The 14,319-nt window shown below is 44.2% G+C and overlaps 1 protein-coding gene across 14 annotated transcripts in view; it reads left to right on the top strand.

Annotated features, from left to right (window-relative positions):
• Positions 1-14,319, top strand: part of ADCK1 (aarF domain containing kinase 1) — a 296,483-nt gene that overhangs the window by 85,489 nt on the left and 196,675 nt on the right. For all 14 annotated transcript variants that reach the window (XM_033952756.1, XM_033952759.1, XM_033952768.1 and 11 more), the window contains one exon: positions 4,739-4,897. In XM_033952756.1, coding sequence (XP_033808647.1) covers positions 4,739-4,897 — 159 coding nt within the window. The remainder of the gene's footprint in view (positions 1-4,738; positions 4,898-14,319) is intronic.

The raw sequence follows: 14,319 nt of genomic DNA, 5'->3' as shown, positions 1-14,319 counted from the left end.
TAAACTGATTATTATTATTATTATTATTATTATTATTCTGTAAGTCGTATCCTGACTTTAACCCTTAACTACTAAGAAACTCTGATGACTCTTATATAGGTTGCATTCTTCCCCCAGAACTGTGCACTTAAATTTGGGGCTCTTTTTACTAAGCCACGTTAGGGCATTAACGCACGGAATAGTGCGTGCTACATTGCCGTGTGCGCTAGACCTTAACGCCAGCATTGTGTTCTAGAAGCGTAGCATATGCTAATTTCCTGCGTGTGCTAAAAACGGTAGCGAACCTTAGTAAAAGGAACCCTTTGGGTACTGGGTGGTAAATAAAATCTTGGAATAGAATAGAATATTCTTAAACCCCCGTGGGTCCAGCATCTCATCTCTCATTCTTGTCCCAGATATAAGCATCTCCTCTTCCTGGTCCTGTGGCCAGCATCTCCCCTTCCACTTTCTATTCACCCCAGTGTCAAGTATTTTCATCTTCTTTTCCTTCCCAGTACTGTGGCCAGCAATTCCCCTTTCCCTCCTGATAAAAAAAAAAAATTCAGGATGCGAGGAAGTTGTAAATAGTAGTAAAAAAAGAAAAACACCATTAATCAGAGAGGTGTTGTTCACTAGTAGAGAATGACACGGTGGTTGTTACCCGCGGCTAGCCGCGGGTAACTCACCAAAACAGTGACCCAAAAAAAAGATCACCGCGAGTTCGGGGACAAGGCCATTCACCGCCCCATGGAGCGGTGAATGGTAGCACGGGGCGGTGAACAAGTAGTGAATGCGCGGTGAACGAGCGTTCGATCCGGCAGCCCACTCTCTCCCGCCGGCCGTCCATGCATCTCCCTCCCTCCTTTTCCCTTACCTCAGGGGTGTCCAATGTCGGTCCTCGAGGGCCGCAGTCCAGTCGGATTTTCAGGATTTCCCCAATGAATATACATGAGGTCTATTTGCATGCACTGCTTTCATTGTATGCTAATAGATCTCATGCATATTCATTGGGGAAATCCTGAAAACCCGACTGGATTGCGGCCCTCGAGGACCGACATTGGACACCCCTGCCTTACCTTTTCTTCTTGAAATGGCAATTTCTATAAGGCTACGAGCTGTATTACAGCCAGAGCCTTGAAGTCGCGTTGTGTTGCCTGATGGAAAAAGTATCTGCTGACGCAACTTCCTGTTTCCGGTTGCATCGGAGGAGACTATTCTAGCAGTCAATCCGACGCGACTTCAAGGCTCCGGCTGTAATACAGCTCGTAGCCTTATAGAAATCGCCAGTTTCAAGAAGAAAAGGTAAGGGAAAAGGAGGGAGGGAGGGAGATGCACGGCTGGCCAGCAGGAGGGAGCTGCTGGACCGCGTGAAGGGTGCTGGGGATGGGGGAATGGAGAGGCGAAAACGCTGAAGACAGGGACGGTGATGGGGCGATGAAAGAGACAGCGGGGATGGTAATGGGGCGGTGAAGGGGACGGCAGAGACAGGGATGGGGCAGTGAAAGGACCAGCGGGGACGGGGCAGTGCAGAGGATGGTGGTCCGGGGACGGGACGGTGACGGGGACAGAATTTTTCCCCGTGTCATTCTCTAGCGATTACTCTGAATCATGTAGAGAGAGAGAAAAAACTGTGGAAAAAAGATACAGAAGTATTCCTCATCATATTTGGTGCTGTTGGCTTGATTAAAAGGAATTTTCAAGCACATCTGATACATGTTCCATCCTATGAACTTTAGAATGAAGCTGTCTTTGCATGGTGCAAGTACAGTGGCAAACATTAGCCGTAAATTTAAGAGAACGAGATCATAGTTCACACAGCCTGGTTTAGGAGTCAGATTCATTACTGTTATGCTACAGTATATGCAAAATTAACCCATTTGGAGATGGACATTGCCCTTAAGAGGAAATTTTAAAACAATCCAGGAAAGTAAGACTGTTGAAATTAAGTTTATTAAATATTTTGACACCAACGAGGCTTGTTTAATGTACAGCGCTGCATGCGATGAGCTCAGCGGCCCTGGCAACCTGCACACCCCCCACTGCAACCATCACGGCAGGAGAGATGGGCAGTCTAGAAGTGGGACTTCTCTTGGAGTGGGGGGATGTGAATTTGGAAGGGGAGGCAGTTAACAGTCCATCGTATAGCCAAGCCCACATAAGTTTAACATAACATAAGAATTGCCATACTGGGACAGACCGAAGGTCCATCAAGCCCAGTATCCTGTTTCCAACAGTGGCCAACCCAGATCCCAAGTACCTAGCAAGATCCCAAGTAGTAATTTAAGCTTGATATACCCAAATAAAATCAGTGGTGTGCAATAAAAATCAAATCAAATATTAAAAGAAAAAGAACTCTAAATTATTTAAAAGAGAGAAGGGAAGGGTGTGGGGAGTCAGGTTCTAGGTCAGCTCCATCACTGGGCTAGCTTAAAAGCTAAAAATAGGGAAGGTCAACCTGAAAAAAATGGTCCTTTAATAATGACCTAAACTGAGAATATAACTGTTCTGACCAGAGATTGAAGGGGAAAGCATTCCAAGCAGAGGAGCTGTATAACGCTGCTTGGCATGTGGACTCAAGATGGAAATAGTAGACTACAGGAATGGAGAGAGAAAAGGATGAGCATAGGATGTAGTGAGTGATCAGAGCTGAAGGAAGGAATGCCATTGTGGAAGACCTTATGGACTAATAATTTGAGGATCTAGAACTGTATACGAAATGAAACAGGGAGCCAATGGTGTTGAGCTAGTATAGGTGAGATTGTCAGATCTATGACCATGCTTAAGTGAATAGCTATATTTTGAACAATCTGGAGATGAGTGAGTAGAACTTTAGGGAGACCAGCAAAGACCATGTTACAGTAATGCAAACGAGAGGAAAATAGAGATCAAAGAAGTATAACACAAGAAGTGTTGTCTAGATAACTATGAAGAAAGTGAATACAATGAAGAGAGTAGAACCGGTCTTGACTACAGCTGAGATGTGAAGATGAAAATTGAGTACATCAGTCTGGCCACGTATGGCTGGTTTTAAAATTCCTTTTTCCAGTGGGGCAGGACATTTAAGAAGGAAGGCTCTAGGGCTAGCTATAGCCAACGTGTGTGAATCGCTACTACAAGGCGACCTCTAGAAGTAAAAATATGTTTTAAGGTAGAGGTGTTAAAAGAAAAGGAGACATGCCTAACTGAGGGTAGGAGGGAGAGAGGTGAAGGGGGAAATGCCAGACCTCATGCAGGGGAGGGAGAGAGGCTGCACCATAGGAGATTGAGGTGCAGTATTCTGTATGCATTTAGTTTTTATGTAGCTATCTGAAGTGGTCCTACTTGTTCCATTTTACCAATAAAGGGTACGGATTAGAGAATGACATGGTTCCCGTCCCCGTAGATAACTGTGGGAAACCATCTCCATATCATTCTTTAAGGAGAGAGGGAAGAATCAGGGTATGAATGGGCCCAGCCACTGACCCTCAAGCCTTGCACTGAAGAATGCTTTTGTAGAAGGACTGAGGTTAAGATAGGGACAGGTATATGAAAGTATTAATATAGGACCAAGTCTTTTCCAGAGAAGGGAAATTGGTAAAACTAGAGGACATACATTGAGATTGATGGGTTTAAACTTAAAGAGTAATGTTAGGAAATTCCTTTTCATAAAGAGGGTGGTGGATGCTTGGAATGCCCTTCCAAGGGAGATGGTGGAGAGGAAAATTGTGATGGAATTCAAAAAAGCATGGGATGAACACAGAGGATTGCTAATTAGAATATAAATGAGCAAACTTTCACAGTCCGAATCCAGCAAAGGAGATGGTTTGGATAGGCTGGAGTGAGCAACTCCAGTGGTTGGAACCTAAGGATGGTACCGGGTAGATTTGTAATGTCTATGGCCCAGAAATAACAAAGAAAAAAAGACATTTTAATTGAATCATTAAATTGTAATGCATGTGATTACAGGGCAGACTGGATGGACCATTCAGGTCTTTATCTGCCATCATTTACTTAGTTACTATGAGTTACTAAGTGTCGGATTGGATTGAATTAATTATTTTATTTGCCATTTATCACAATATATTAAAGCGGTTTACATTATGTGGTTTCTGGCTGAATTTTGGCTGAAATCCACATAACTGTTGTCAGCCAGCAAATGTCAAAAGTCATGGATTTGATATACCGCCGTTCTGTGGTTACATTTATTATATGAATTTGTCCAATCATATTTGGATATGGCCTGGCATTGAATATCTGAGTCTAATTTAGCTGGCGATAGTCAGTGCTTAAAAAAACCACTGATTGCCCCCAGCTGAATATTGACCAGACAGTTTCAAGGTTTCCCAGTGAATCCCTTAGCTAATTCAAACTGATTCAAGAGCAGACTTTCAGAGTTGCTTAAATCAAACAGGGCTGCCTTCCTTTTTCTCATTTAATATGATAACAAGGTGAGCGAGCTGGTAAACTCCTGTACTTCAGGGAATAAAAGAGAGTTATCGGTTTCCAGTATTGTCACTTGCAAGTGCTTATCTCATCGGTACTGGTTTCATGTTTGCTTCAGGCAAGTTTATAGTTTTTATTTATAGTCTGCTTTATACAAAGTGGATTACAAAAAATATATGTAAATAAAATACACAAACGTATGTAAAATTCATACTCCTAAAACTAAATTGTTACACAATATCCTTAAAAGATACCTTTCCAATAAATACTGCATACCAGACACTATTGCACCTTCCTCTTTAAAGTGTCACTCAAAGCTCTTCCCTCCTTTTGGCAGATCCGAGAAGTGTTTGTGAGTTTTGAGGAGACCCCCTTGGGCGCAGCCTCACTGGCTCAGGTGCATAAGGCTGTGCTGCCGGATGGAAGGACTGTGGCAGTGAAGGTCCAGCACCCCAAGGTGCAGACTCAGAGCTCCAAGGACATTTTCCTCATGGAGGTTAGTGTCTATTGTTTCCTATTTGCATAAACCTGAGGGTCAGTTCATAAGCTGGCCATATTTCAGTTGTGGTCTGTTTACTTTTCATTTCTGTTTTCAAGTTTCAAGTTTTATTAGTGCTTGATAAATCGCTTATTAAATATCTAAGCGATGTACAATTCAAGTAAAATAGAAATACAAATACACTGACTTTAAATAAAAAACATACTGGGTTAACATACATGAACCGTGAGGGTTAAGGGGGAAAGTTACAATATATTTGTAGAAGAAAATATACATTAAAGGGAAAAATAACTCAAGGGAGAAGAAAAAAAAAAAAAAAAGGTGTGGGATGTAAAGCCCAGGGTCAAAAAAATTATAAGTCTGGGAGTCATATATTAAAAGCATCCTTGAAAAAATAAGTTTTTAAAGCTCTTTTAAAAGAAATGAGGTCCTTTATGTCTCTAATGTACTGGGGCATAGAGTTCCATAAGGTAGGGGCAATAATTGAAAACATGTCTTGTCTTCTAGTTCCAATTATTTTTAAAGATGGAACTGTTAATAGATTGTTTGAAGCAGATCGGAGGGTCCGTGAAACGTTGTATGGAATGAGCATTCTAGTAATGAACTGGACAAAACTGGCTGACTATTGAGGTTCAGCTCTGAATTGATACCACCTGCTCAAAGAAGGAAACTTTCCATGTGGCAGCAGTGGACAGATATTCCGCTTTGCTAATACTAGGCTGCAAAGCAACTACAATAATCCCGAGGGTAATTTCCGAAGCTATTTACGTGTGCATTTCTAGCTGCATTTGGGGAAAACCTTCCTGGGATGTATTTTGGACAAAACTGGGAAATAACCGTGTTTTCTGTGAAAAATTGGCATTTGCATTTTATGAAGTTTCAAGTTTCAAGTTTATTAGATGACTTGATCAATCGCTTAATCAAATATTCTAAGCGATGTACACTTTAAATTTAACAATTATTAAATATAAAAAAATAAAACAAACAATACAGTACATACAATCTATATAATAAAACCGTAGGCGGCGCATGCGCACTCTAATCCGCGTGCTTCCGTGATCCGTATGTCCGTGGCCGGCAAGAATGCACATGCAAACTTACAACAGCTCGCACTCACGGTCTGGCTGGCTCTTTAAAGTTTTTTTCGGTGCCGGCTCACCTGCTCCGTCTTCCTCTTCCTGCCAGTCTCAGCCGGACTCACTCCTCCCCCCCTGGCAGCCCTGAACCTGTTCCTCCGTTCCCCGCCCGACGGGCCGGTGAGTGCTGCGCCAGGGGCAATGCAGGTGGAGACTATCGGCGGCGGAGCCGGAGGGAAGGGGGGTGGGAGGCACGCGAAGCTGCAAGTCGCCGACTCCACCCCCCCCCTCTCTCGAACCGCACAAGGACTGCCGTTGACGAAATTTGCCCCACCGTTCCTTCCCTTCCTCCATCAGGTACAGTTCAGCTACGCCTATGTTAAAAGCAGCTGCTTTGAAATTGGAGTCCTGCCGCCACCGTAACACGTTCCCTCTGCCGCGGTCCCAAATGTCAGAGAAGGGGCGGGACCAAGGCAGAGGGGAACGTGCTACGGCAGTGGCAGGCCTCTGATTTCGATGCGGCTGCTTTTAACATTGGTGGAGCTGCACTGCACCTGATGGAGGGAGGGAAGGAAAGGTGGTTGTGCGCTGTTGAGCCCCTCTGCACGCACCCAAACCAAAAAAGGAGCCAGGACTCTTCCCCACCCGGCGCCGGCAGACCCGAAAAAACGGCCCTACCGAACAGACCCGCGAGCAGGGTTGCCATGGAAACCTAACCGGAATTACATGCAGTCGGCAAGGGTCAGTGAGAGGGGATCAGGAGCTAAAGAGAGATTGAAAAAAACAAACAAACAGTGCACAAGTAGAGAGAGACACACAGACAGTCACAGAAGGACAGGGGGCTAGAGCAGAGATGCTTGCAGGGAGAAAAAGCTAAGCAGTAATGTTACAGCTTGAGAGTGCAGACTGAGGAAGAAAGCAGAGACAGCGCTACACAGGGAAATGGAGGGAGGAAAGAGACAGAAAGAAAAATACAGACAGACATAAATTCTAGCACCCGTTAATGTAACGGGCTTAACGACTAGTTATTAAATAATGGGTAAGAACTCGTGATTATTAACATTGATAAACATGGGAGAGGAGGGATGAACTACAATTCATAAAGTAAAGAAGAAACATATAATTGATAGAAAGATTCCAAAAGGGTAAGTATGAATGAATGTTTGCTTTGAAATTTAGTGCCAAAGCCCTGGGTAAAAAGAATTCAAAGAATTTGCAGCAAAGCAGCTAGGTTGCAGCATTTCTTCCACAGTGTCTAGGATGTAACATGCAGGTTCATAGATTTGAAGTCTTTTGGAGGGTGCCTTTCAAGGTTATTATCAGACTGGGGAGAAACACTACTAAGATGGCCTGGAGGCAGTGTTCCTCTCTAAGGACTGAGTTGATGTCAGCAAAAATTTTCCATTACATTACCCTGATGCTATTATACACACTGTAAATTACAAATTAAGAATTACAAATATAAATAAAAGGACTTAAAACATTTTTCAGTTAGCTCTCATCTGAAAAAGGAGGTTTTGGTCTCTGATAGTTGGTGAAAAATGTATTAAAATTAGTTTAATGAAAAGATATCAACTTCTGTTTTCTATTTATATTTCCAGTGCAATAGGTGAGACATTCTAGATAAGTGGGTTGTGTCTCAATGGCCGGGTGCCATATGCAGAAGGAATCCAATCCGGATTTTCCCTGTGACACTGCTCTACTTCAGGGTGCTCTCTAGCTCCACCTGCAATTTTTCCCTTCTGCATGCATGCATGCCAGCAGGAGTGTGCTTGTTCTGCTCTCTCCTTTTTATTATTTTATTCGGTGTTTTTTGTCCCACTTTTCAGGATTTCTTGTGCTCAGAGCAATTCTTAAGCTCTGCCTGCGTGGAGAACACACAGACTTTGGTCTGCAGCTGACAGGCCATTCCCGCTTCTTTTACTGCCGGCCGAAGTTCAGCGTAGGCTGTTGGGCATACCTAGGAGACTCAGCAGTGTCTCACAGGGTGCTGGTTGCGTTCCTGAGCACCTCTATCGGTCGGCAAGGGTGGAGGTGCAGTCAGACACAGAGTCTGACTGGCAGCCCAAAATCAGTGTCGCAGAGGCATTCCCAGCATGAGGCGTAGTGTTCTGATTCCAGCTACTGTGATAAAGCTGAACCAGCACATTTCCAGCACAAGTCACAGTGAGTAAAGGTGTCGCAGCCTGTGAGGTGAATCGGAGGGGAGGGGGGGGGTCTGAATTTTGCATGTTTCAGTCATCTCAGGGTGACTGTATGCCTCAGACCTTCTTAGCCTTTATGGCATATTTGTGGAATGAGTTTCACAGCGGGCGTTCTTCCCCCTGCACAGTCCCATTCCACCTCTGATCTGTCTCTAAGCAGCATTGTTTCTATGGGCATGTCTTCTAAACTAAACTAACTAAACTAAACCTTAGGTTTGTATACCGCATCATCTCTACATTCGCAAAGCTCGACACGGTTAACAAGAGTTAGGGTAGAAAGGAACTCAAAAGGAGGGAAAGATGGAGAGGAAATTTAGAGGACTAGAATAATCAGAGAGGGAGGAAGAGTTACATTTTTGAGAATAACCAGGTTTTCAGATGTTTACGGAAGAGTTGGAGGGAGCTCAGATTCCTAAGAGGGGAGGTAAGGTTGTTCCAGAGCTCAGTGATTCTAAAAGGGAGAGAGGAACCTAGTTTTCCTACAAGGGAAATGCCTTTTAGAGAGGGAAAGGAAAGTTTCAGTTTTTGGGTGGATCTGGTGGAATTGGGGTTAGAGGAATTCCAGGAAAGAGGAATAAAGGGAGGGAGGATGCCATGTAGGATCTTGAAAGTAAGGCAGGCACATTTGAAGTGGACTCTGGAGATTATCGGAAGCCAGTGGAGCTTGGATAAAAGCGGTGAGACGTGGTTGAATTTGCTTTTTGCGAAGATAAGCTTAGCAGCGGCATTCTGAATCCGCTGGAGTCTTTGAAGGTTTTTCTTTGTTAGGCTTAGGTAGATAGAGTTGCAATAGTCCAGTCTGGAAAGGATGGTGGATTAGACAAGGATGGCAAAGTGTTTTTGATGGAAACAGGTTCTCACTTTCCTCAGCATGTGAAGGCTGAAGAAACATTTTTTTTTTAGGGAGTTGAGGTGATCATTGAAGGAAAGTGTAGAGTCAATGATGACTCCCAGAATTTTACTTGAGTATTCAAGATGCAGAATGGGGCCAGAGGACAGAGGGATGGAGGTGGGCAGTTGGTCCAATTTTGGGCCGAGCCAGAGAAGTTTTGTTTTGGATTTGTTCAGTTTCATCTGCACAGTGTGAGGTTCCGGTCGGTCTCAAGGAGGACAAAGATGTCATCTGCGTAAGTGTAAAGTGTTTCAAGGGGGGAGAGATGGAGGAGTTTAAGGGAGGACATATAAATGTTGAAAAGGATAGGAGAGAGAGGTGAGCCTTGTGGGACTCCACAGATCAGGTTCCAGGGGGAAGAAGAAGTGCCCTTCATGTTGACTGTGTAGGAATGGGAGCGTAAGAACTTCGAGAACCAGTCGAGGACTGTGGAGTTAATGCCTATCTCGGTGAGTTGGTAAAGTAGGATATCATGATGGACGACATCAAAAGCTGCAGAGAGGTCGAATTGAAGAAGGATGGCGAACTTGTTGCGAGAATGGAGATGTTGAACTTTTGAAATTAAGGAGGTCAGAAGGGATTCGGTGCTGAAGTTGGGATGGGAGCCGTATTGGTAGGGTAGCAGAATGGTGAATTTTTCAAAGTAGAAAGATAGTTGAGTGGATATGATGGATTCTAGCATCTTGGTAAGGAGAGGAATGTTTGCTATTGGACGGTAGCTGGATGGTGTAGAGGGATCTAGATCAGGTTTTTTCAGTAGTGGGGTTAAGGAGATATGGCCCATTTTGGGGGAGAATAGACCCGAATGGAGGGCGGAGTTTATGAGAATGGTAAGAGATGAGATGGCCTGAGGGGGAGTGTTCTTGTAAAGGTAGGCGGGAAATGGATCCAAGGTACAGTTGCAGGATTTCAATTTGAGGCAGAGATTATGGACCAGGGATTCAGAAACAAGTTCGAAGGAAGACCAGGATCTGTCAGCTGGGATAGGGTAGGAGTCTGTAAGGATAGGGTTAGGGTCGATTGGAATCAGAGATTTGTAGGAGATTGCAGGAGGGAAGGAGCGCCTCAAGGTGGAGTCCTTATCGCTGAAGAACTTTGCCAGAGAATCGGCTGAGGGGGAGGAGGGGAGGATGGAGTCATTTTTGGAGGTTAAGGAACGCCAGATGTTAAATAATGTGCTACTCTGGTTGTTTGATTTGGAGATTTTGTCACCATATAAGTTTTTCCTTGCTTTTTTTAGAACAGTATTGTAGAATTTAATATTGACCCTCCAGGAGTGTCTGTCTGTAGGGGATTTCAATTTTTTCCATTTTCGTTCCAGAGCTCGGCATTTCTGTTTCAGTTCTCTGTGGTATGGGAGGTACCAAGGGGCCTTGCGGGAATAGGAGATGGTTTTAGTGGAGAGAGGGGCGAGGGAATGGAAGGTGGACTCGGAGAGGGCGACCCAGTTTTGCCAGTTTGTTTCTGGTTCTGCAGGTTTAGAGATGGGGAGAATTTATCAAGAAAATTGGTCCAGAACAGATTGCTCGAAATTTTTTTGCGGAAGGAAATAGAATTTGAGGTGCGGGATGGGGGCCCAAAATGTGACATGAAGACTGGGAGACAGAAAGCCCCTAGGAAGTGGTCGGACGAGGGGACGGTTTCCCAGCGAATGTCAGTGGTTGAGGTTTTGTGAGTAGTGAGATCCAGAAAACCGATGAGGTCTAGTGTGTGGCCTTTTTCGTGGGTTGGGGAGATAGTGGGGGGGGGGAAGCCTAAAGAGGAGAGGAAGCTATTACATTCGGAAGCATCCTTGCTGGTGACATCGTCAAGGTGGAGATTGATGTCTCCGATGATCAGTAGTCTTTGAAATTTGAGGAAGGCGTTTGTTATGGTTTCAAAGACGAGTTCGGAGGAATTGTTCCAAGGGGTAGGTGGGCGGTATAGGAGCAGGATACCCAGTGGATGAGGGTAGTATTCATCGTTAACTGAGGCTAGCATGAATTCTAAAGAGGAGAGGCTGCCCTTTTCGAGGAGCTGGACATCGAAGAATGATTTGAAAAGGAGAGCCAGGCCGCCTCCTTTTCGGTTAGTTCTGGGAGAGAAGAGGCCTTGGTAGCCGTGGGAGCAAAGTTCGTTTTCTCAATCTGCCGCTGTTCTATTCCAGCAGTGCCTGATCCTGATCTGGGTGATCCTTTGAGTTATGACCAGCTCGCTGGCCATATATTCTATAGTGCAGCACTTCCAGGCACGGGAGATCAGGGACTGTATTCTGGCTCTTCGGAATCCTCCGGAGCAGCTTTGCTGGATCTTATTTCTGAGTCTCTGCAGGAGTTGGATTTGGTCACTCAGCCAGCTCTGTCCACTTTTTCCTCATGGCTTTGTGGAGTGCGTTCCCAGTCTTTCACCTTTCCCTGGCATCCTGATATGAACATTTTAATCTCAGAGCAGTATATCTCTTTGGATGGAGCTCCTAAGATAGCATAGACCATATTTCCCTTTTATCTGCAGGCACAGGATTAGCATTTTTAAAGCTACTTTAGCTTGTCTACTGTGTTCTTTGCTCATATGTTTAAAGATCATAGACTGTTTTCAGTCCAATTCTTTATATGTGCGTTTGCAAACCATTGGACCCCTGAGGAAGGCGTGTTCGCCGAAACACAAACCGTGTAGGGTCCGTTTGGATTTTTATCATTGTGTTTTTATGGTTTTATATGACAGCGTACAATAAATCAATTCCAGAACATCTGTATCCACAGTTTTTTGTTTTTATCGGTGGATTGTTTTCACTGTGGATCATTGGATCTTCTTTTTCTTTGTTGTGCTTCACTTTTATCTGCAGGCACAGGAGTGCCATCAGCTTCTGGGTCAACCTAGGGCGGATTCTTTGTTGCGTGAGTGACTTGACGCAACCTCTTTTCCCAGTGAAGGTGGTATGATGCTTAAGGATAAGCAAGACTGCTAGGTGGATGTTGTCTTCCAGAGGCTTTCTGATGCAGCAGCTTTGGGCATTAAGACTGCTTCGGCAGCGTCCTTTGTCCCTTGCACCTGTTTGTCTTGGCTGCGCACTCTGGATGCTGAGGCTGCGGAGCCGACTCCTCAATTTCTTTTGTCTGGTGGTGCTTATGTTGTTGACACATATATGTTCTTATGCGAGTACTGGCTTAGGTGCCGTCGTACTCCATTTCTGTTCACAGGATGCTCTGGATCAGACAATGGGCTGGTGATTCCACTATCTAGGCTCCTTTGGCTAGCCTTCCCTTCAGGGGCAATTATTGTTGGGCAAGGGCCAGGAAAAGCTCTTGAATTCTGTGGTCTAAGTTCTGTGGCATTAGTCCTGGCCTGATAGCAGACTCAGAACCTTTAGAGGTTCTGAACGCTCTGATTTTAGTGGCTCCAGGTAATCCTGCCTGTATACGACTGTCACATCTCAGAGATTTTCCAAGAGCTCCCGGCAGCAGTGCTCTGGCTACAGGCGAACCAAGCTATCTGCCTCCCGTTCCATGCAAAATGCTCAATGACGCCAGGCCAAGGAATGCCCCTCTATGGATAGGGGGCCGACTTTCAGTTTTCTTGCCAGCCTGGGCTCCCATTTTGTCCGACCGGTGGGTCTTGGACATTATTTAGTCAGGCTACAAGTTGAAAATTGCCTGGCCTCTGACGGATTGGTTTGTGGACTCTCCCACAGTTTGACCGGCCAAGGCCCTCAAGGTGCAAGCCACTGTACAATGCTTGCTGGAAATTCTAGCTATAGAGCTGGGGCCACCCACCTTCTCGGGCTCAGGCAGATACTTCATATACTTCATCATGCCAAAGAAAGGCTCTGACGATTGGAGGCTTGTTCTGGATCTCCACCACGTAAATGCAGCTCTCATTATTTCACACTTTCACATGCAGACGGTGCGATCTATCATTGCAGCGGTGGCCTCTGGATCTCTCAGAAGCTTACTTGCACATTCTGATATTTACAGCCCACCACACTTGCTTGTGGTTTCATGTTTTTGTTTATTTTTAAATTATTACCAGTTCTCGGCTCTACTCTTCGGACTGGTTTGGCTCCCCGTACCAACACTGAGGGGATGGTAGTCGTGGCAGCTTATTTAGGGAACATGGGTTTGCAAGTACACCCTATTTGGATGACTGCCTGTTAAGGGCTTCCTTGTTGGTTGAGGGTCGATATACAGTGTATCTGGTGATCCACGTTTTGGTCGACATTGGTTGGCTTGTGCGCTCCAGAAAGTGCAGTTTGACACCCACACAGTCTCTGGAATATCTGGGTGTTCTGTTTGACACAGCGGTGGACCGCATCTATCTTCCAGAAGCAAGCAGGCAGAATTGTTCTCAAGGTTTCTTCCTTCCTGAAGTAGCCAGCTCCGTCAATGTGTATATAACAACAATCATATTCAAAAAGCATGTGAATAAAAGCATATAAATACTGAAAACATGTGTAAAAAAGGAACAGAACATCATCAAACGTGCATAATTTAAAATACAGAAAAAGATGAAACATATAAACTGACTAGGTTTTAAACTATGGATGCAAATATTAAAAACATATATATGTATGTTAAAATCATTACAATTATAAGAGGAATTAAAGACGTGAAAGGCAGTGAACAGCTGTGAACAAATAATGCAAGCTATTATGTTTATAGGCACAAGGCAAGCAAATCAAAATGTCACAAATAAAATACAGCCAAGCAAAGAGAAGATGCAGCAAAATAAGCCAGTAAGCTATAGCATTTTAAAATATCAATATCGGCCCTAGGTAAGCCACAAAATTTAAGGAAGAAATGATCTAATTCCATTCTATCCTTTCGACATTTTAACAACAGGTGAACTACAGCTGTCTTCAGACTCAGCAGAACACAACCTGCGCCTAAAGATTTAGTCACAATCTATAAAAGCAAAGGTGCAAGCACCCCAAAAGGGCACGGGTCCAAGAAGCAGGTTGTTTTATTGAGACAAAGAATAATTTCACAACTTCCCTTGATACCGTGTCAAACTTAACCCACACCTGCTCCTGATTGAAGTCTATAGATGGTAAGGGTACATCAATAAACTAAGTGCTGTAAAAACTGATGACTTGAAAAGGCATACTCTATTTCACGTCCCGAGATGACAGTTAGTTTCTTCACAAACTTAAATAATTCACGAGATTAACTAGCCGCAAGCGTAATTTTACGGTTAAAATAATCCTTTTTAGCAACTAAAGTTAAAGACTTATACTTCCTCAGATGTTCCTGATATGCATTCAAAGTCATAACA

The sequence above is a fragment of the Geotrypetes seraphini genome, chromosome 7 (assembly GCF_902459505.1).
Source record: "Geotrypetes seraphini chromosome 7, aGeoSer1.1, whole genome shotgun sequence".
Lineage (NCBI taxonomy): Eukaryota > Metazoa > Chordata > Amphibia > Gymnophiona > Dermophiidae > Geotrypetes > Geotrypetes seraphini.
Note: the sequence above shows the minus strand (reverse complement) of the source record. Positions and strands in the feature narration are given on the sequence as shown.